Raw genomic sequence first — 23,374 nt, 5'->3', positions numbered from 1 at the left:
AGAGAATAAAAATATGATTAATATAAAATAAAAAATTTACATTTTATTGTGTAAACATGTTGTCAACAGAGAAGAAAAACAAATGTATTTTCAAAATTAAAAATATATGCAATTTATGACCAATTTTCTGTATTTTTTATTGTATGTAATCAAATAGCACTAAATGTTTAGAACTATATTTAAAGCATATTCTCAACATATTTTTAGGCAACTTTCATATATTGCAAAAATATATTTGATTAAAATATATGCAATATTGCGATATTTGCAATATTTTATTGTATGTAATCAAATAGCACAACATGTTTAGAAATATTTTAAAGCCTATTTGTAACATTTTTTGGCAACTTTCATACATTGTAAAATATATTTGATAAAAATGTAAGCAATTTATGACCAATTTATGATATTTTATTGTATGTAATCAGATAGCTCTAAATGTTTAGAAATATTTTAAAGCATATTATTAACATAAATGTTTTGGCATCTTTTATACATTGCAAAAATATATTTGATAAAAAATATAAGCAATGTATGACCATTTTATGATATTTTACTGTGTTTAATAAATAAATAAATAGCACTAAATGTTTAGAAATATTTTCAAAGCATATTTGCAACAATTTTTTAGCAACTTTCATACATTGCAAAAATATATTTGATAAAAATATATGCGATTTATGACCAGTTTAATGTATATATTTTATTGAATGTAATAAATAAATAGCACTATTTGTTTAGAAATAGCTGGCAACATTTAAAGCATATTCTTAACATATTATTTTGGAAATTTTCTTACATTGCGAAACATATTTGATGAATGCATATTGAATATATCTGTATATGAATATATGTATATATTTTCGGAGCTGGTTTGTGAGCTGCACCGTGGGCAGCCTGAGCCGCTGGGCGGCGAGCTAAGCTAGCAGCGCCTCCAACCCCGGGCTGCACTTCCCGCCCTTAGCAACGATGAGAGGGGGCCAAAGATGGCGACTCAGCTGAGACTCGAAGCCAGTATAAACACATGGGTTTTGGAGCTGTACGTGTCGAAAGCAATAGAGGCGTTTAGGAATGAGGAGTACGGCAGTTTCGCACAGCTGAGGAATCTTATCGAAGGTGAGTGGTGTGCTGTTCTGCTCACTGGCTACACTTGAGCAGCTGAGCTTCCTTGTGTGAGTCAACTTCTCCGGTCCACCTTAAATGGCGCAGCGGCCGCTCGGTCAGGCTGTGGGCGGGCGTGTGTGGCCGTGGAGCTGCTGCGCCATTTAAGGTGGTATTGGAAATTCGAGCCCGAGCTTCATGTGTAGGGTAGAGTTTTCCCCTCGCAGCAACGGAGTAGCACACATGCTGAATACCGAACTGTAAACTACAACTACTACTACCACACACATGCTGAATACCGAACTGTAAACTACAACAACTACTACCACACACATGCTGAATACCGAACTGTAAACTACAACTACTACTACCACACACATGCTGAATACCGAACTGTAAACTACAACTACTACTACCACACACATGCTGAATACCGAACTGTAAACTACAACAACTACTACCACACACATGCTGAATACCGAACTGTAAACTACAACAACTACTACCACACACATGCTGAATACCGAACTGTAAACTACAACAACTACTACCACACACATGCTGAATACCGAACTGTAAACTACAACAACTACTACCACACACATGCTGAATACCGAACTGTAAACGTAAACTACTACTACCACACACATGCTGAATACCAAACTGTAAACTACAACTACTACCACACACATGCTGAATACCAAACTGTAAACTACAACTACTACCACACACATGCTGAATACCAAACTGTAAACTACAACTACTACCACACACATGCTGAATACCAAACTGTAAACTACAACTACTACCACACACATGCTGAATACCAAACTGTAAACTACAACAACTACTACCACACACATGCTGAATACCGAACTGTAAACTACAACAACTACTACCACACACATGCTGAATACCGAACTGTAAACTACAACTACTACTACCACACACATGCTGAATACCGAACTGTAAACTACAACAACTACTACCACACACATGCTGAATACCGAACTGTAAACTACAACAACTACTACCACACACATGCTGAATACCGAACTGTAAACTACAACTACTACTACCACACACATGCTGAATACCGAACTGTAAACTACAACTACTACTACCACACACATGCTGAATACCGAACTGTAAACTACAACAACTACTACCACACACATGCTGAATACCGAACTGTAAACTACAACTACAACTACCACACACATGCTGAATACCGAACTGTAAACGTAAACTACAACTACCACACACATGCTGAATACCGAACTGTAAACTACAACAACTACTACCACACACATGCTGAATACCGAACTGTAAACTACAACTACCACACACATGCTGAATACCGAACTGTAAACGTAAACTACAACTACCACACACATGCTGAATACCGAACTGTAAACTACAACAACATCCAGTATAACGCTTAAGACACGTGCAGACATGGAGACATACGAGGTGTTGCCTTGGAAAATTTTGCATTTAATTATGTCTATATATCTGTATATCTGTCTGTATATCTCTGTCTCTCTGTCTGTCTGTCTATCTGTTTGTCTGTTTGTCTATCTGTCTGTCTATCTGTCTATCTATCTGTTTGCCTGTCTGTCTATCTGTCTATCTATCTGTCTATCTATCTGTTTGCCTGTCTGTCTATCTGTCTGTTTGCCTGTCTGTCTGTCTGTTTGTCTGCCTGTCTGTCTGTCTATTTGTTTGCCTGTCTGTCTGTCTATTTGTTTGCCTGTCTGTCTATCTGTTTGCCTGTCTGTCTATCTGTTTGCCTGTCTATCTGTCTATCTGTTTGCCTGTCTATCTGTCTATCTGTTTGCCTGTCTATCTGTCTATCTGTTTGCCTGTCTGTCTGTCTATCTGTCTATCTGTCTGTCTATCTGTTTGCCTGTCTGTGTATCTATCTGTTTGCCTGTCTATCTATCTGTCTGTCTGTCTGTCTATCTATCTGTCTGTCTATCTATCTGTCTGTCTATCTCTGTCTGTCTATCTGTTTGCCAGTCTATCTATCTATCTGTCTATCTGTCTGTCTATCTGTTTGCCTGTCTGTGTATCTATCTGTTTGCCTGTCTATCTATCTGTCTGTCTGTCTGTCTATCTATCTGTCTGTCTATCTGTCTGTCTGTCTATCTGTTTGCCTGTCTGTCTGTCTATCTATCTGTTTGCCAGTCTATCTATCTATCTGTCTATCTGTCTGTCTATCTGTTTGTCTGTAACTGTCTATTTGTCTGTATATGTCTGTCTGTCTATATAGCTAGCTCTGTCTATCTGTCTGTCTTGGCCTCCGTCCAGACCTCCTCTTGCCTCCACTGTTCTTGATCGTGGCCATTTGTTAATGATATAATGACCTGAGGAAACCGGCCATTGGAAACACTCTGCTGTTTTCTCCAACGTTGTGGCCGTCGGTTACTATGATTTTTGGAGTGTCAGACTGCTGATTGTTGGGACAGGGTTTGACGAGTCAGGGGTTTTATAATTCTTTAAAATTTGCATCACTGTCTAATGATAGCCGTGAACAAGCCAGAGCCCTGATAAGCTTACTGTTCAGTCAGAACTTTGAACAGGGTGTCTAAGCCAGTGTTAATTAATTAATAGGTCTTAAAACGAAGCTAATTTTAAAAATATGAACCTAGGATTTAAGACGTTATGCCCTCACTAACGTATTTTATTAAGGACTAATCGGACCATTATAAGTCTGTCAAGCAATAATAACAATAGCCGTAGCTATTTTAAAGGTTGTGAGGTTGTTATCTGACCAGTCTGCTCTAGCCGGGGTAGTTTATTAAGTTTGTGAGCTCTCTAATGCAAGTGTGATTAACTGCTCTCTGTTTTAAACACACAGCTTTGGTGGTCAGACCCATCAATGACCGCAGCGACGTGACGATCAAGCTGCGTTTCATGCAGTTTCTCTCTCAGATAAACGATGGGGACAAACTTGGTGAGCTCGTCAACTTGGAAATACAGTTTTTATAGCAGGTTTGGTTGCGTTTGGTCTATAAGGACGCCTGTTGTTCTGTTTTACAGATATTACATATCAGAGCGCTTTGACGCCGCTGGAATCGGCCCTGACCACTTTGGAGAAGATCTGTTCGGAAACGGATGTTTCCCAGAATGTCTTGGAGCAAGTACACACCTCCGTCAGAGAAATGGTGAGGCTGTTCCTCAAGCGCTTGTGAAGAGAATGGGGTGGTCCTGATCCAATCCAGGCAGTCGGGTATCTGCTTCTTAAAAGCGTGATTCAGCTCTGATTTGTGGTTTTGTTGTAGCAGAGCGCCCTCTGTCCCTCAATAGTCGTCATTAGCAGACATCAGACATTTTCATTTGCTGTTTTTGTTGATACCACCAAAAGCACCTAATGTGGTTGTAGCGGTGCCATTATCTCCATTTAGGAAAGATATAACATTTACTCCCATGCTGTTTTTACGTCTGAATTGCGCCTGGTAAGAGACAAATGCTCCGTTCTACCAGCGGGAGAACCGCACTCCTATCTTTGGTCCTAAACCAGCACTTATATAATGTGATTAGAAAAGAGCTGGGAGGAATGGTCGGTCAGATGGGACAAAAAAATTAACATATGAGGTGGTAATAACTTCAGGCTCCTGTAGATGGCGCTGCACAAGGACCATCAGGCTTTAAATACCTGCGGGGTGTGGGACGGGATTCACAGATTGAGAATAGGTGGGGCAGTACAGTGAGGGTCTTGTTGGACGTGTTGAAATTGGGTCGTAAAGCAGACACAGTTCAGTTTACGACTGGCTGAAGGGGGTGACTGCATTTGGGCGTGGCCAAAGACCACAGTGTGAAGGAAGCAGCTGAATATGCAGGTGTATGGAAGCTTACGGTCATACGGGTCTACCAGCAGTGGCAGAAATCCCAACAGCCTACAGGACATTCTTGTCAGAGTTGTGGCCAAAAGAGTAGCTGAACATTCAAATCGATTCTCTCGCTGTTAGTCGTGTTCGTGGAGGTATTACACTTAGCTTAGGTGTTTTGATCACAGGTCACTAATTTTATTTCCTTTTTTTTCCAGGGAGCTTATTAAACACATTGTAGTTTTTTTTTATATATAAATTAACCTGATTGGGACAACCCTAAAAGAGAATACATGGTGTGATGTTCCCTTACGCTGCTTTTTGGGGTTGTAATAAGACGAATTGCCTGTGTTGCAGCTCATCATCATCTGCATCAAGAATGAACACTTTGAAAAGGCAAAGGTGATGCTGCTCAAACATTTCCCCAAAGGAAGGGATTCAGCTGGCAAGGTAATTTGCTGATCTAGGTCATGCTAGAAGGGTGAATATTTATTTATTTATTTATTTATTTATTTATTTATTTTCGGACATTGGAATTTCAATAATAGACGTTTCGTGTCATTTTCCTGTAATTGGTCTAAATGTGTTGCCTGTTGTTTAGTGAGTTGCGTTATTGTAGGTAGTTAATGGTGGTTAATGACCTAATGGAAGCTTCATCTCCTTCATGTTGTTATGTAGAAAAAGCTGTTTGAGGATCTAATCAAATGGAGATGCAGCACACACTCCATGATCAAGTCTGCATCATACAATGACTTCAAACAGGACATGCTGGACTTCATTGAGAAGCTCTACAAACTTCAGGAGCCTTTTCTCATCAAGGTCAGACTTTGAGTGGAAATCTCCTTTCAGTTTTCAGGGGATCGATGTGATCGTATTGCGAGTCTTCCTGGGCATTTCTGTTGGTCTGCTCATTAGATGTTGACACTATGTGAGGAACAACTGCAATATTCACATTATGATAAAGTGAAACGACAATAATGTTGTATGAGCTGTAAGGTGACTGATTAATAAATAAATAACCATCACAGAGCAGGTAGTTGGTCACCACTGAAGAACAGGGTGAGTTGTGGTATGTATGTATGTGTGTGTGTGTGTGTGTGTGTGTGTGTGTGTGTGTGTGTGTGTAACTGCGCATATATATATGTATATGTGCTTGCATGACAGTTAGCATGAACAGCTGCATATCTGGGCAGTAAGTGTTTACCTGCTCATTAAAACACTAATATTAAAATAAACACTAATATTAAGTAGTGGTGATAAATAAATAATAAATAAAGTGGAGGTGGTTCTCCATAACTGTGTTCATCATTAGAACATCTCCAAAGTTCTCCTCTCTCATGGAGTCTAGTGTTATTTAGAGTTCTCCTCAGATCAACGCCTGGTTTGGTGGTAAATCAGGGCTTAATGATGGTAAATCAGGTGAGCTGCTGCTGCTGCTGCTGCTGCTGATGGAGTTGAACACATCCTCCACGCTGTGCTGGCTGGACTGGGGGGCGTCCAGGAGAAACCTGGAGGAACCGAGCTCTGTTCTTCAGACTAGCTCACCGACAAGATCTCACTACTTTCTTTCTTCAGAATGAGAAGCTCTCGTTTCTCCTTTTTACTGGATTCATGTTCACCTGCATCTGTTCTGATGGGATCTGGAGCTTCTACTGTAAAAACTCCAGATATAATGAACTTTAAATTATATCTAAAATAATCTATTTAAATGTTGATGTTAAGTAATATATTTGTTTAAGTTTACCTGTATCACAGTTCTTGCATTTAACTAAATGTGGAACTACTAGTTATAATAGTTCATAATAACGTCACAGTCCTGGTCTTTTTCTATAAAGAGCATTTCTTAAATGTGATTTCTGTTTTTCTATTAAAGGTAGCCAAGCTTGCAGAACAAGGACAAATAAGAACAAGTATCGATGGCGAGGTTTCTAGAAAGTCTCAGACTGTCCGGACGGCAGATGATCAGCCATCCACACAGGGCAGAACCGTGCAGAACGCACAGCTGCCCAGTGAGCAGACTGCTGCAGAAGATCACTGTCCGCTGAACTCTGAACAAAGAGCCCCGGCCGAGAACGGATACAGGTACGTCTGTGTGTCCACACACTGTCCGTGATTGTGCTGGTGTATTATATAGCTCATACTATTACTACTCATACAGGCTGTTTTCAGACATGCCACTACTTTAATAACCTTAAAGTAAAATGTGGATTTACGACTCCGTAGTGAAAGAAAAAGCTTAATATGAAGCCCTGCCTGCGTATGTAGTGAAACAGGCTAGCAGACTACTCCATTAATACACACTTAGGCTGTAGTGAAGGATTAGCAGTGGTTTTGTAGCCGTGAGTACAGGCACTGCTGTGTAATGATCTGTAGCCATGACTAGTTAATGCTTGTGGAATAACTGTCTAAAAACAGAAGGCGATTTTCACATTTCCAGGCTGAAGGGACTAGATCAGATACCTGTCCAATTTGTGAACACGTATCCGAATGAGTCGTCAGCTCGGATTTCATGTGTTTTTTTTTGCTTGTACGCATGTGCTTAGTGCTGTCGTCATCAGCCAGGACTGGCAGCGTGGCAAAACAACATATCTGTGCGCATGGGTACAGTTTCAGGGTCTGATTCATTCACATTCGACTTTATTTACAATGAAGGCATTTAGCAGACGCTCTTCTCCAGAGCGACTTCCAGAAGGGCTTCCCTGTTTACTCAGATACCCTTAGCTAGTTCGTATAGACTAGGATCTGAAGACACCTCTTAAGCCTACATACTACTAAACACAAAAAAAGTCAACATGGAGACCATAATACTTGACACTACGCTTCGCCCAAGTACTCTCAGACAGATACAGGTAACTTCTGTTTTATCATAAAGATCAGCCAAATCCGATCTGAGCAAAAACAATATGAATTTATTAGAGAGGCATTTATTTATTTGCACATTTCACAGATTCACATTAAAGCAATGTTATGTAGCATTTTAGCTTCACTGACTTAATATTGACGTCATATTGAGAACTTTTCCCTATCATTTCCACTTAGACTGCTTACTGCTCTGTGTAACTTCGGTGAATTGAGCAGGACTGCTGCGTAATCCGAGTCATATTTGTGTAAAATTCCATTATGACTCCACTGGCCTCAGTCCACATGCTTCTTTACTTTCCGGGGACAGTTCTGTATTTCTCAGCTTGTCCAGAAATGCATGAATGTGTTCTTTAGTGGTGGCTCTAAGCATAAATTACACTGCCTGACTGTGGGGGGAGTCCAGCGGCCAGAAATACCAGTTCTCACATAATGCTGCTTTAAAAGTGACTTAAATTAAATTACTTTGAAAGAAGAAACTCTTAATTATTTAAGTCAATAAAATAAGATTAAAACATAATGGACCAAAAGCCAATCAGCTATACTCTTTCTTTGACCTGTAGCAGTGGTGGAACCCTTTTTGGTGCTATATAGAACCCTTATTAGGCGCGGTTGTGTAGCAAACTATGTGCACAGAAATTTGCTTGCATATAAACAAACATTTAACCAGAAAAGGGTTTTACTGAGTCATCACGGTTCTAATTACTCTTCCATAAGGGTTACTCTGCAATGTATGCAGCTGCTGCTCATGTTCTGTTGCCTGCAGGTTCTCTATAATTGGTCAAATCTGTCTTTTTGTGATGTATGCAGTTAGTCAGTGGTTATGATGGACCAGGAAAGGTGTGTAGTGATGTCATTTATCATAATACAGAACATATCACCTGTGCCTGGATTAATCTCTGTGTTCTCTTTCTTTTCCTCAGCCACGCTCAGCCCATCTCCTCTCCGGTGCCAGTACAGCTGAGTCTGAACAAGCTGAGGACCATTTTTCTAGACCTTGCTGAGCTTTTTTTAGTCTCAACCCCTTTCTCTAGGGTGCAGGAGGAGGTGGACAAGGAGGCAGCAGAGCAGGAAAGTGGCATAGACCTCGAAACAGATGAGCTTGGTCTCAGGCTTTCGGAGACTCCAGTTGAGGCGCTTTTGTGTGAAGCGGCGGTGAAAGAACGAGCAGGTAAAGAAAGAGTCTCCGAGGGTGGCGGCCGGCTGGTGCAACAGGTCCAAGAAAGTCCAATGGACTTAACTCTGCTAATGGACATCAACATGGAGACAGCAGGTAGTCACAGCGGCTCCATTTTAACGTCATACCAAGTCAGGGATGTGATTTCCACTGGTCCAGAAAACGTACACCCAACTGCTTCAACCAAGCAAAACAGCAAGACAAGACCAGGCGGTGCTGCGTCTGAAGTCACAGTAGCGCAGCTGGTGATGGAGGACGATAGTCAGCCCAGTGAGCTGGAAGCCGTTGATTCTCAGCAGACCCCCAGCCCACTGAAAGCAGGATGTAGTGAAGACGATCCGCTCGACTCACTTCCCACCAACTCCACACCGGTCCGGAAAATACGGAGGTCCGCTTCTAGCAGGTAAACCTGTGTCTGTGGGTTTTTTAAATAGTGAATTAGTTTTTAGAGTGTTTATGAGTGCGGGATACAGTTTTACTGCCACAATACTTCCCTCAATCTGGATGCAGAACTGCAGTGTCTGTCACATGAACAGAGATATGGATATAACCGGTCTGGAGCCATAAGGCAACATGGCCACACATCTGCAGTGCCATCACTCTGTTATGTGGAGTGAGTTCTATGAGGAGTTATATGAGTGGAGAGTAGGCTGGTCATGCTATTGACTTATCGAACAGTATATGAACATGACCTCAATCATTTTTGCTGTGCAGTGACCACGGTGCTCAATACGTCAAAAATGGCGCAGACATACACAAAGAGCGGACAGCAATGCCTTACCACCTGTTTATGAAGAAAGACCCGCCCTTCGTCTCACTTTTCTTTTTTGCTAATTTTTATATATATATATATATATATATATATATTTTAATGATAAAAATAAGAGAACTTGTTATATTTTATCTCTGCTACTTTATGAATCCTTGGTTTTTCAGTTATGGCAGGAATAAACTGAAGCTTTATTGATCTTTATTGTTGGATGGCAAATCTAGAAGACAACCTCAAGCTAAATTTTAAAGCTTCATGTGATCCAAATTAATCTGAATAATGGATCATTCAGTTCAATAATCAACAGATTATTTGATTATCAAAATAATCTCTTGTTGCAGTCTCAACGTAAACAATATGTAAGAATCCATTTTTCTCTTACTGTCGCTCATTGAAAGGACGTGTGGCCCAAAATATGATATGTACTGCTCATAAGCTAAGGGACAAATATTTTGTTATTTCATAGGAAGAGTATTCCCAGTGAACCAGAGCCTGCGTCCCCCCAGCAGCCCACCGAGCCACAGAACTGTTCCACTCCCACCAGGGTGGCTTCCCCCAGCTCCTCCTCTTCTAACTGCACACCTGGTGGACACAACAAGCGGACCAAGAAGAGGTGAGCCTGTCAGCCTGTCCTACAGCTCTGTAAATATGTCCTCTGCTTAGAGAGGTGAAGTCCTCTTTGGTTAGTTGACTTTTTGATGTCTCCGACAGGCAGCAGGCAGCATTTGAGAGTGGGAGTGATGAGAGCATCGTGATTGACTCCCCTCCTTCAACTAAAAAGTCTCCCTCCAAAGTCAGAAGGTTGGAAACCTGCTTTGGCATCATAGCCGCTTGTGTTCTAGTGATACCTGCTTCACCGTATGTCCAAACACCAGTAACAGTTGCCACTCGAGTGGATTTGCTACCAGTTTGAAAGGCCAGTTACCCAATCCCTGTTCCTGTGATCACCATCCCCCTCCCCCTATGATTAGCAATGCCCCTGACTAGGAGGGTGAAGAATGCCCAATGCCAGGCGTGGGCTAGGGGGGTGTATATAAAGCCCCCCAGCATTGAGCTGTGGAGCAGTGGAAGAACTGTGTTCTCTGGAATGATGGATGGTGGAGCTCCATCCAGTACTTTTGGGATGATTTGGGGATGAGGATGATGATGATGATGAGGTGGTGGGGTGGTGATCACCATCCAACATCCTGACCTCAATAATGCTCTTGTTAGTTTAATCAAATCCTAACAGCAAGGCTCTTCCTCCAAAATCTAGTAGAGACCAGTAGAGAGACTAATTTTGTCCAAGTAGTGTTTTTAGGAAATAATAGCGCCCCCTTGTGGAGAAACCTGCTAAATGGGAGTTATTAGTCAAGGAGGTATTTTACAAAGTAGCTCAAAGATGCGGACTGACCAATAGGATGATCCCTCAGCGCTTCTCCAATTGTATGGACTAGATTTGGGTTATCTGGCTAAACTGAAAAAATTCTGCTTTGTGGAAAACCCCTCTGGTTTGTGAGGTACCTGCATGTGAAAAGCGAGCAGCAGGGCATGATCTAACACCTTTATTCTTTACAACAGTAAATTAATTATAGTTCATTTTCTAAAAATATAATAATTTTTATTTAATTTTGTTCACTTTTTTCTTTCTTCTGTGTCAGATGTGGCCATTTCCCACTGTCTAAATCTTTCAAATGAGGTGTGTATGGTATACACGTGTGGCTAGACTTTTATACGTTTGACTAATGACCTGAGCTTTTGTCGCTACAGGAACTGGATGGATGTGTCCGGGATACCGGAACAGTGGAGTGATGAGGAATCACTGTTTGGTGCATCTACGTCTGCCAGGGGTACGAAATCTAAAACCGTACATCTGAATTATGTGAGATCTTGATCTTCACGTGGATTAGAAATACAAATCAGGAACCAGGCAGGCAAATTAAACCCACCTCACTGATTTAATGCAGACCTAATTACTGATTAGTAGTAGCTGTAAGTGACGGTACTATTATTATCAAAGAAGGTAAAAAAGTAAGGTAAATATTATATCTTTTGACAGTGCACGCTTAACGGTGCTATAAAAGGTTCTTTGATCAGTGCTGTAGAAGAAAGAAGTTTTCGGAAGAGACCTAAGTATCATTAACTTTATTCAACCTTTAGAAGGGACATAAATAAAATAAATAAGTGTGCACTTATTTATTTAATTTAATTTAATTGTATTTATTTATTTAATTGAATTGTATTTATTTATTTAATTGAATTGTATTTATTTATTTAATTTATACCAAAAAAAGGGTTCTGCTATAGCGTTGTTTGAAGAACCTTTGGTAGCACCTTTATTTTTATGTAAAATTGCAATTGGCTATCGACACAGATATTAAGATAAGATTTTGTATCTTAACTTCTCAATGCCCTCTAAACACATGTACTTTGCTATACATTATTGGTGTAACAGATCACAAAAGTCACAGTTCAGAAACAAATCTTAACCAGTCATTTTAGCTACCAGTTTAAAAACATTTTATGTTACTGCTTTGTTTTCTATTAGTGACTTTTATTTTGACGCAGTCTGTGTCTGACATAGCAGTTGTATGGAGTGACTGCCTCTCTCCACTGTTCACTTTTACTGTGGAACGGAGCCGGTGGTTCTGAGCTCGACTCACTCAGCCCGAGTCCATCTGAGCCTCCCACTCCTCCCACTAACATAACTCTGCTCTCCACCACTGCTCTCACACACCAGACTGATGGAGCTGCAGCCATGAGGCCGTGCTCAGTGTGACGGTCCGAGTCTCGCTCCTCCGTTCACGTAGCCGTCAGCTGCTCAGTCTGTGTGTCTTCACTCTGTCTGCAGCTCTGCGTCCAGGCTGAGGGATATTATACTGTAAATAGTAACAGCAGCAGTAAAACTCTCCTCCACACTCAACTTTGGAGATGAATCCGAAGTTCATGAGCGTTCTGAGCAGTGGGGAAAACTTGTATGGAGAAAAATGGGAATTTGCTGTCCTTATGCAAAACATGGTCAAGAAATGTTACACTTGTTTTATTATTTTTCTTTCATTTTCATTTAGGAAGAGGCTCAAGTGTTGATGGCCAAGGCAAACGAAAGGTAAGACTCGGCAGCTTCTCTTAAATACAGTACCAGCTCTAAACGGAGCACTGTCACTGAGCAGTCTCTGCTTTTTCATTTGGCTAAAAGGTCCTGTGGTGCCGTAGGTGTGCACTTTCTGGGCTGCATATTAACCTTAGGACACGCTCCTTTAGAACATTTAGAGAGGTGTACTATAGATGAACTGCCAGTGTAGCAGCTAATCCATAACAGGTTTAATAGCTGTGCTGTTTTAGGTGGGTGGTGTTTGCCTAGAGCCTTGTCTGAACTGTTGGCTGTCTTTCCGTTGCAGATGTGGACTGACGAAGAATCCGACTGGGTGAGGCAAGGCGTGGCCCGATACGGAGAAGGACGGTGGGAGAGAATCAGGAGTATGTTCCCCTTCAAAGGCCGCACAGCAGTCAATATCAAGGACCGCTGGCGCACAATGAAAAAGCTGAACATGGTGTAAGGCCGAGCTTCCCAGCCCTGTCCTGCATGCTTTAGTGTTTTTCCGCTCCGTCTGATCAGGATCAGCCGAGCTTCTCCAAAAGCATCCCAGTACAAATGTGATTTTGGGGGTCCTGAGACAAAGGTGCTTTTGGGAAGCTGGGTCCAGCTAATTGACGCTAAACCATGCTGGACCAGGGGAGTGTTTCACAAAGCAGGTTTTTTTAGTTTAGCCAGATGATACCTTAAGCTTTGCGTCTGGCTTGTTTAAGAAGAGCACAGCTGAGGAGCGCTCCTATTGGAAAGTCTTCATTCTCGGACTGCTGGATAGCTGAAGAACTTCTTTGTGAAATACCTCACAATACTTTTCCACTAAATTCTCATTTTTTTTTAGTTTATGGAATTGTTTAACTCTATTTTGGTGATCTTATGGATTCAGGAACAGATGTTTCGGGGTTTTCTTTGCTCAATTTGTTTCGTTTTCCCCCATTTTTCTTTCTCTTTGGAGAACTCGCTGGTTCAGGAAAGAATTCATTGCAAGTTCCTTAATTTGGGGGGGGGGGGGGGGGTAAAAAGTCTTGGTTATTCCTTAAATCACTTCACTCTCTCCCACTGTTGGGTGAAACATGGCAGCAAGCCACCAACGTGTATATTATTCCTTTCTTTAAATAAATGATCTTTCATTTGCATTTGAAGTTATCGGTTCTGATTTGTTATAAGGTATAACCTTCTCCCTCTTGCGGTCTGATCACTCCAGTGGGAAGCCCTCATTGTGTTGCCAGTTGCAATTTTCCAAAATCCTAAAGTAAACTAAAATTTAAAAAGCACATTACATAGGCTACGTTCACATTACCAGCCTGAAACTCAAAACAGATTTTTTTCGTCCTTAATGTGGACGTGTCAAATCCAATCTTTTCAAATCAGATTCAAGTCTTTTGTGCTATGTTCAGACCGTCAGTCCAAATTTTCCAGACTTTTGACACCTAGATTGCATCCAGATTGATTTTTAGATATTCTGGACTAACAGAAACCAATTGGAAATTGGCAAATCAGATCCCGACCACATTTTGTGGTGGTTTGAAGTGTGGATTTATGCAGGGGACGTTCAAATCGGATTTCCACGTTTGTTTTGCGTCAGACAGCGACCACGTCAAATCCAGAGCGTCCTTGCTTCCAGCTTGTTAGCATCTGTGCTGTTACCATAGCAACCCACGTAGCTAGGTTTGCGACGTCCAGACACGCAAATCCGATCTGATCACATGCAAAAAAAACAGTTCAGACAGCCACGTCTCCAGATCTGATTTGAGAAATTTGCCTGCAGTTTGAACACAGCCTTTCATAGGAGGTCCTAGATCAGATATGTGTCCGATTCGTCAGCATGCGACATAATTAATTGTGTCGATTCGGTCGATTGTGACGATTCGGTCATCTTACCGACGAATACAGGTCACTTGGACTCTCTCTACTTCTGGATATAGGCCAATCCACATATCTTGAAAAGACTGTGAACGCACCCAAGACTCATTTAAACCAGATACTAATGCCATCACTCAAACCACTTCAGGAGGAGGTCTCCACAAACGTGGCACCAGTGACCTAATAATACAAGAAAATGCAGGACAAACGTCAGAAAACCCTTTAATTGTTTGACGGCAAGCATCTGCACTTGTTGTGCTTCTTCACAACGTCTTGAAGCATTTAGACATTCGCTGTAAAAAATCCTCTGGAGGGTCTCTGTAGCACAGGTGAGCAGAGCAGCCAGTGGTGTTTCCCACAGTCGTTTTGAAGGAACAACCGCTCTGCTGTTTGAAGAACTCTGAAGAAATATGACCTATTGGATAAGTATGTATTTGTTCAGCGGACAGTCCCGTAGTCTCCGATTTTAGAGTCTTGCCCCGTGGTCCGGCGTGTTAGCACTCACACCCCTTCTTCTCCGGGGTGGGTGTGGGGCTGTTAATAGGCCTGGAGCTGGAGCGCAGCAAGATGCGAGGCAAACTGACCCGAGATTCGTCCTCCTTCACTGCCAGTCCGTTCCTCGCCAGCAGCTCCCGAGCAATCATCACAAAGGCCTCCTCCACATTCTGGCTCTCCTTCGCCGAGGTTTCCAGAGCTACTAAAATCCCCCTCTCCTTCGCCAGTGAGCAAGCCTCGGTAAACTGAACCTGCCTCTCAGACTCCAGGTCACATTTGTTGCCTGCAAAAGACAGTGGGCGGTGAGACAGCAGGTCCGCTCAAGACACAGTGGGGTCTGTGAGTCCTTCCCATTAAAAATTTACATAACACAACATGACATTAGCAAAAATCCAGTAGTCTGTGGTCAGGATGTGCTGGTGGTCAGTGAAGTTACTGGGATGTTAGTTGGAACAGCACAGGTTTGGTTGCATAACTAAATCAGTCAGTCAGCCTCGACATGCCAGCCACCGCCTCTCTGTCACCTGCCACCAATGCGGCACTGTCAGGCAGCCGACCTGCTCAGAGGAAAGGGCCGGGTCCCCAGCTCCACCACACCAGCTAACAGCTGGCACCTGTGCTGGCCAACATCCAACATTCGCTTTTAGACTGATGAGGGGAGAGAGAGAGAGAGAATGGGCCAATTGTGCTCTCTTGGGCTCTGGCCGGTGATGGCAAAGTGGCATGGCTTGGGATTTGAACTCATGACCCTCAGGCCATACTTGAGCATTGGATTAGTGTTTTGAACACTGGCATTCTGCACCACACTAGCACTGGACCAGCAAGAACCAACATTGACCTGTTTAGATCATCAACCAACAAACCCCTCCTTTTCTCCCCAATTTGGACTGCCAATTACCAAACCCGTATGCAATCTCCCCAGTCACCAGTGAGGGCGAACTGTGTGCCGAACCAACGGGCCTGGAGGGAAGCACCGTATACCCGGCTCCAATGCACCAGCCTGCAGACGCCAGTGACGGCCAGCACTGCAGCGAAGCGATGTGGGGAGAGGACGCCATCTACTCACCCTGGAATGAGCAAGGCCAACTGTGCTCTTTCTGGGCCTTAGCAGCATGACCAGGATTCGAACCAGCGATCCTCTGATCGTAGTGACAGTGGACCGCCCAGGGCACAACCCAAACATATTCTTTTTATAGTGTCTACTGGATAATTCACTGTTTAATGGACAAGAAATCCTAAAATCGATAGCTGATTAATCCAGGCTTACACTTCCAGGGGGTCAAGGCTGTTATCTATAGACCACTGATCTTTAACCCTTCTCCTGGAGAGCTATCTAACCACACTGAAAAGCTGACACCTGCAGGAAGGTGCCAGCTTCGGAGACTCCTGATGAAGATGCTGTGCAGCTGGGCTTACCTATCACGGCTAGAAGGACGTTGGCAGCTCCGTACTGCTCCACCTCGTTGATCCAGTGTGGGATGGACTCGAAGGTGGCCCTGCGGGTGATGTCGTATGCGATCATGGCTCCATGCGCACTGCGGTAGTAGCTCTGGGTGATGGTGCGGAATCGCTCCTGCCCTGCTGTGTCCCAAACCTGCATCTGTGGCAGAGGATACATGGTTGGGCTTTCTGCAATCGCAGACTTCCTATAAAACTTCAAAGAAGCTGTCGAAAGATTATGTGTATATATACATATATACCAACCAGCCACTTCATTAATACCACCTCCTTGTTTCTAACTCACCATAACCTAACCATTCTTGCAGCACTGTGCAGTTCTATAATCCACACTGTATTCATCTGTTTCTCTGCTCAGGACCCCACAGGACTGACCACCACAGAGCAGGCTGTAGTATTGGGGTGGTGGGTCAGTCATTCTCAGCCCTGCAGTGACACTGATTGACATGGTGGTGGTGGTGGTGAGTGTGTTAGTAGTGTTGTGCTGGTGGTATGAGTAGTGGTTAAGACGCAGCAGTGCTGCTGGAGTTCTTAAACACCTCAGTGTCACTGCTGGACTGAGAATATTCCACCAAGCAGAAATATCCAGCCAACAGCATCCTGTGGGCAGCAGCGTCCTGTAAGCACTGATGAGGGACTAGAGGACGGCCAACACCAACAAACTGTGCAGCAGTAGGAAGTAGTGTCTAGTAGAGTGGACAGACACAGTGTTTAAGAACTCCAGCAGCACTGCTGCATCCAATCCACTTACACACACTACTAACACACTCCACCACCACCACCATGTCAGTCAGTGTCACTGCAGTGCTGAGAATGACTGACCCACCACCCCAATACTACCTACCTGCTCTGTGGTGGGCAGTTCTGTGGTGGTCCTGAGCATTGAAGGACAAACAGGGTGAAAGGAGGAGGCTGATAACAGAGTCTGCCGAGAAGCAGCTGGATACAGTCTGGATAATAGAACTACACAGTGCTGCTGTATGAGAAGTGGAGATGGGGTATTTGTGTAATGCATGCTGGGTATGCATGTGAATAGTCTATTTTATTTTTAGTCTATATATTTTAGCCCGTGAACAGGATGTACTTGGTAATGGATGTGTGTATAGATGCTGCAGCAGTGTTTGGGCCCCACTGAGATTTACTTACACTCCTAACATCTCCGCTCATCAGGGAGAATGCAGCGCCATAGCAACCTAACACACCTGCTACCTGCATGCCAGTCTCCAGCCTGAAAGGCTCTGGGCTGAACTGTCTCTGTGTTTCTTAAAGGCTGATACTGAGACTCAGGATGATTTCATCTCTGTTTAGATCGAATCCTAATGCGTTTGAATGAGAACGAGAGCTGTGGATGTTAATGTGGGTCGACGGCATAGCTCCACTGACTCCCACTGTGATTAGTAAAGTGATTAGTAAAGCAGTGAGTGTTCAAAAATATATTTTTAATATATTACAATAATACATGTTAATAAATAATATAGTAAAATAATAAAATATATTTTTAATATAAATGTATTAGAAAATACAATTATAAGTAAAAAGTATCTCCCACTGCTAATATAAATATCTTCAATCAAATAAAATCATTTTAAAAACACAAATATGTTTATATTTATTGAATACATATATTTATGACATTATATTTTTTAAAATATATATTTTTATATATATAGTTGTATTTATTATGTCATTATAAAATAATATTTATTATTTCTACATTATATATTAGCTTTTTGTTCTGTTACCTATTATTTTATATTTTATACATTTTTTTATTATTTTAAAATGTTGGTAAATGTAATTTAGTTAACGGGCAACCTTTAAAATGTTTTATTACTTGTTTTTTTATTATTTTTTTATTATTCACAGTGTATTTACACCAATCAGCCTGAACATTAGCACCACCAGCCTAATTGTGGCCTTGTGCTGCCGCAACAGATCTGACCCTTCAAAGCATGGACTCCACGAGACCTCTGAAGGCGTCCTGCTGTGGTATCTGTGGCACCAGGACTAACTAACGTTAGCAGCAGATTTTAATACGTCCTGTAAGATGTGAGGTGGACGGGGCCTCCATGAGCATCGGTGAGCCTTTTCTGAGCAGTTCACTGGCAGTTCACAGCCACTGCATACCGGGAACACCTCACAAGACCTGCCTGATGTTTTGGAGACCCTGCAGTCGTCCAGAACATCACAGGAACGGGTCAAGAAAGGTGCTGAAGTATAATTCATCTGCTCTGGCACTGAGAGAGTAGTCTGAGCAGGAAACACCTTCCAGGAAGACGTCTGTCACTTTATGTAACCTGAGAAACCAGACCCAATTAGCGCAAAGGAGAAGCTGTCTACAGTTAGTGTTTGTGGGCTGGAGAAATGGCGAGGCGAGTAGGCCTGCACTTTCACTGGCGTCACTGTGACTGTCACTTTTTTAGGCCTGGGGAGGATTCAGGTATTACGAGACGTCATGTAATCAGGGTCACTTTGGTACTAATATCAGCTGAACTGTAGTAAATGAATAAGGAAGTCGTCTCATCAACCAAGAACTCTAACAGCAGTGTCCCATGACCCCCTTAATATAATGGTATTTATTGTTATTGTGATAAAATCATCATATTAAGAGCTTCTTATAGACGTTTGTGAAAATCTGGCACTGCTGGGGCATTTAGCCTGTGCAGTCAAATACTATAATAAATATTCTGTAATGGTCCAATTAGGGCTCTGAGTGGCTCAGTGGTCTAAAGAACTGCCACTATGGTCGCCATGGCCTTAGTGGCTTGCCCTTGGCCATCAGCAGCCGGGTTCAGAGTGAGCACAATTAGCTGTGCTCTCTCCAGGTGGGTAGATGGCGCTCTCTCCCCCCCCTCACTCTTAAGCAACGTTGGCCGGCACAGGTGTCTGTTAGCGGGTGTGGTGGGGCTGGGACCTGGGCTGTTCTCTGAGCTGCATTGGCAGCAGTTGGAAATGAGGCGGTGACTGGCTTTGAAGTGGACGTGTTAAGTCCTTAGCCTCCTAGTGTCGGGAGCACTGCTAGTGCTAGGGGGAGCTATGGGTGGGTAGGTGGGTTCATCGGCAGAACCAACTTTGGAGAAAACTCAGAATATTGCAATAGAATATTGCCCAGTCCACCATTTTTTAGCCCACCCCTGTCTCAGAGGTGGGCAGTAACTAGTTAAAGTTACTCTGCACAATATTATAATAATAGTATTTTCAGATAAGGGGGGCTTTTAAAGCAACACTATGGAAAATTGTCATTTCCTGCTCCTGGGCTCCCCCTACAGTCAGGAAGTGTAATTCTCGTTTGGACTCACCACTAAAAGGACACGTTTTTCTGGACGAGCTGAGTGATCCAGAACCGTCACTGAAGGCCAGAGAAGCGTTGCATAGTGCAGTTGGCAGTACATAGTACACAGTGTCCAAATGTTTGTGGACACCCCTTCTAGTGAATGCATTCAACTACTTTAAGTTGCACCCATTGCTGACACGGATGTGCAAATGCACACATACACACACACAGCTTGTCTAGTCCCTGTAGAGAAGTACTGCCAATAGAATAGGACTCTCTGAAGCAGATAAACACCATGAACCTATCAGCACCATGATGCTGCCTAATACCAGGCGTGGGCTAGAGGGGTGTATATAAACCCCCCCAGCATTGAGGAGCTGTGGAGCAGTGGAAGAACTGTGTTCTCTGGAATGATGGTGGTGGTGCTCCATCCAATACTGTTGGGGTGATTTGGGGATTTGGAGATGAGGCGGGGTGGTGATCATCATCCAACAGCTCTAGAAAGCTCTACCTCTTCCCTGGTAGTGGAGACAGTTACTCCAACAAAAGCAGGATACACTCTTTTTAATACCCTTCATTTCAGAAGAAACAATAAACTAGAAGGTGTCCAAATACTTTTAAAAGGTCTTGACCTTAAAGGTTCATCTCTATTACGAGTGTGGTTCTTTATGGAAGCTACAGTGGTTCTTCTAAGAACATTTTGAAGCACCTTGATGTTTGAGAGCATGCTAAGAAGCTCCCCTGTCACCTGAATCTACCCCATACAGCCCACTACAAGCTTTTCCTCTGAATTTCCTGTGGTGCTGATCCAGCGATGGATCACACACGTGGCAGAAGACGTGGGCATGCCATGCATTCCGGTCTACCAGCCCCAGAGGTTTAACAGGTTCTCCAACAGCGTAGTCAAGCAGGTGCCTGAGGTTAGCTATTAAACAGCCCAGCCATTCACAGCCCACAGAAGGAGCCATTAGCCATGTTTATTACCAGGACACGCCGGTCGCCCTGCTGCGTGTTATTAGCATCTACCTGAGAAGTGGTCGCCTAGGGTGGCCTGAGACGGCCTGAGACGGCCTGAGACGGCTTGAGACGGCCTGAGGTGGCCAAAGGTGGCCTGGTTAGTGGAAAACAATGCAGTGTGTTGGAGTAAACCTGCAGAGCACGTCCCCCCGGGGACACTGCTGGTTTGACTGGTTTATTTTCAGCCTTTCAATGACTTGACTGTAGCAGCAAGGCTACACCTACGCGCTGATAAGGATCCAACAGCCATCTAACAAGTTCCTCTGTTGAAGCTGCTTGCTTCCTTTCCATGAAGGAATACCCTGTTATTCCACCTTATGTCTATTTGCTTAATCTGTAGTACGCGGCCAGGTGTTCATTTACCACAGTCAGTCATTTCGAGGGCTTAGAAAAGGGCAGAAAACCCATTGACCTAAAAAAAAAACAGTGGAAGTCAATGGGCAGTGTAGCTTTAGACAGAGCTGTAGAGATGCATGCCTGCCGCAAACTGACCTTTACTTTTTTGCCCTCTATGTTGAGAGTCCGTACGGTGAAGTCCACTCCAATGGTGTTCTGCTGCCTCTCAGAGAAGAGTCCGGTCTTAAAGCTCTGAACCACACAGGTTTTCCCTACATTTGTGTCTCCAATCAGGATGATCTTGAACAAGAAATCGAAGCAGTCGTCCTGCTCCAGTCCAGCCGGCTGCATGGTCAGCGGTCCTGGCGTTCCCTACCTTGGGCTCTGGTGCGGTTACAGCACTTCAGGCTGTCTCTGGGCCTCTCCGTGCAGTTTATCCTCTAAAACAGGGCTTTCCTTTGTCAGTCTGTGAACGTTCCCCCTCCAGCCTCCTTCTTCGCACAGGTGTGTGCAACAAAGCAATCCACCTGTACAGTCTCGGCGCCTCTCAGCACCCTCTCAAGTGTCCCCTTTCTCTCTTTCTCTCATCTCCCATGGCAATGCAGCGCGCTGAACAGGCACAAGCCCTGGCTGAGCTTTTTAAAAAGGCACTGCTCTGAAGGACCTTCTGCTGCTGTCCTCCTCATATCCTCCTCCACCTACCTGTTCCTCCTGACAGACTCGCGCTCTCAGCACCTGTTTTCTCTTCCTCTCCTTCACTCCACCCATCTTTCAAACCATTCGCACTCCTTATCTGATGCTGTTCCCGCACGGCCTACTCAAGCAGCGCAGAGTCCCACCCATCACCTGCTCTGCCACAAGAAGGAGAGTCTGAAACCACACAGAAGAAAGCACTTCCTGCAGAGCGTAGTGCAGCATTTGGAAACTTCTGAGGGTTCTAGGTCTTGAATATGCTTTTGAATAAAGGTTCTCTATCAATATATGTAAAAAATAAAGTTTTATATGTATATATTTATACATGCATATATTAAGAAAGACTATTAGCTGGATTGCCTACCAACCCACACATGAAATAACCATATTATATATATATATATATATATATATATATATATATATATATATATATATATATATCTTAAGCCTTCTTATAATTACACCACCCCCTCCTAAGTAGCTCCACCCACTAGCTTTGTAAAGGCAGTGTGTGTCTTTATGTGGTGGGAGAACAAGGAAGCAAGAATGAGAGATATATGAACTCAAGGTGGAGTAAATGTTAGCATGCTATTGAAAACTGGGACAATTATCAATACTCTATTCCTCTGTTCTCATTGGTCCCTTTTTGTAATAGCAAGCTAATATTTAGCGTCAGTAAAGTCTAAGAATTGTGCAGCTGAGAAGAGTAATGAAAAGGATGGGGTTGGGTTGAGCGGAGGCTCATTATCACATAAATAATAGCCATTAAAAAAAATAAAAAAGGTCATTCTGAACAGGGCTGATTTAGGCAGGGTGGTTTTCTAGATCGTTGTGATACTTTGACCAAAGCATGTCACAGATGTTAACTTGTGTGTGCATTTGTGGAAAGGGGGTCTAATTTGTCACTTTTATTATTTTATTATTATTATGCAAAGAAAACACAGTTTTTTTTAATGCATTTTAAAAATATGCAGAGCATGTTCTAATTTTCATATTTTTGTGAGAATAATGTAAACGAATATAGCGGTAGCAGTTACAATATATACACAAAATAAATAAATAAATAAATAAATAAATAAATAAATAATTATTTAAAATTATTAAAATGAAAATACAATATATATCCTTTAGCATCTTCCTAGTATTTAAAATCTAATTTAATTGTCACATACATAGCTATACATGATATAATTAGCATAATTAGCAATAGCATTTAAATATTAAATATATTAAAATATGGCAAAAACACAGCACAATATAAAAAGATAAAAGAAATATAGAAATAAGCAATTAAAATATACACACAAAATACATCGAAAAGGATGTCCAGGGTGAGGATATGAGGATGTGGTTGTGATCATGACACCTGAATACAGTGCCGTGTGCAAAATGTGCAAAAGTCGTTGTGCAACACAGGCTGAAAATATTG

At 42.6% G+C, this 23,374-nt stretch overlaps 2 protein-coding genes across 2 annotated transcripts; one reads left to right on the top strand and one right to left on the bottom strand.

Annotated features, from left to right (window-relative positions):
• Positions 1–953: 953 nt before the first annotated feature.
• On the top strand, positions 954–13,786 carry terfa (telomeric repeat binding factor a). Its single transcript, XM_072673217.1, has 12 exons — positions 954–1,116; positions 3,965–4,060; positions 4,147–4,271; positions 5,292–5,384; positions 5,613–5,753; positions 6,808–7,016; positions 8,717–9,373; positions 10,206–10,352; positions 10,451–10,540; positions 11,489–11,568; positions 12,787–12,824; positions 13,117–13,786. Exons 1-12 carry the CDS (start codon positions 987–989, stop codon positions 13,273–13,275), a joined length of 1,965 nt encoding a protein of 654 aa, XP_072529318.1. The 5' UTR covers positions 954–986; the 3' UTR covers positions 13,276–13,786.
• Positions 13,787–14,848: 1,062 nt separating this feature from the next.
• On the bottom strand, positions 14,849–21,954 carry LOC140550163 (ras-related protein Rab-19). Its single transcript, XM_072674000.1, has 3 exons — positions 21,406–21,954; positions 16,581–16,764; positions 14,849–15,447 (listed from the first exon to the last, which is right to left on the bottom strand). Exons 1-3 carry the CDS (start codon positions 21,598–21,600, stop codon positions 15,164–15,166), a joined length of 663 nt encoding a protein of 220 aa, XP_072530101.1. The 5' UTR covers positions 21,601–21,954; the 3' UTR covers positions 14,849–15,163.
• Between the last annotated feature and the right edge of the window lie 1,420 nt (positions 21,955–23,374).

This window comes from Salminus brasiliensis, chromosome 2 (genome assembly GCF_030463535.1).
Source record: "Salminus brasiliensis chromosome 2, fSalBra1.hap2, whole genome shotgun sequence".
Taxonomy (NCBI): Eukaryota; Metazoa; Chordata; class Actinopteri; order Characiformes; family Bryconidae; genus Salminus; species Salminus brasiliensis.
The sequence above is the reverse complement of the archived record's forward strand: the minus strand, read 5'-3'. Positions and strand labels throughout refer to the sequence as shown.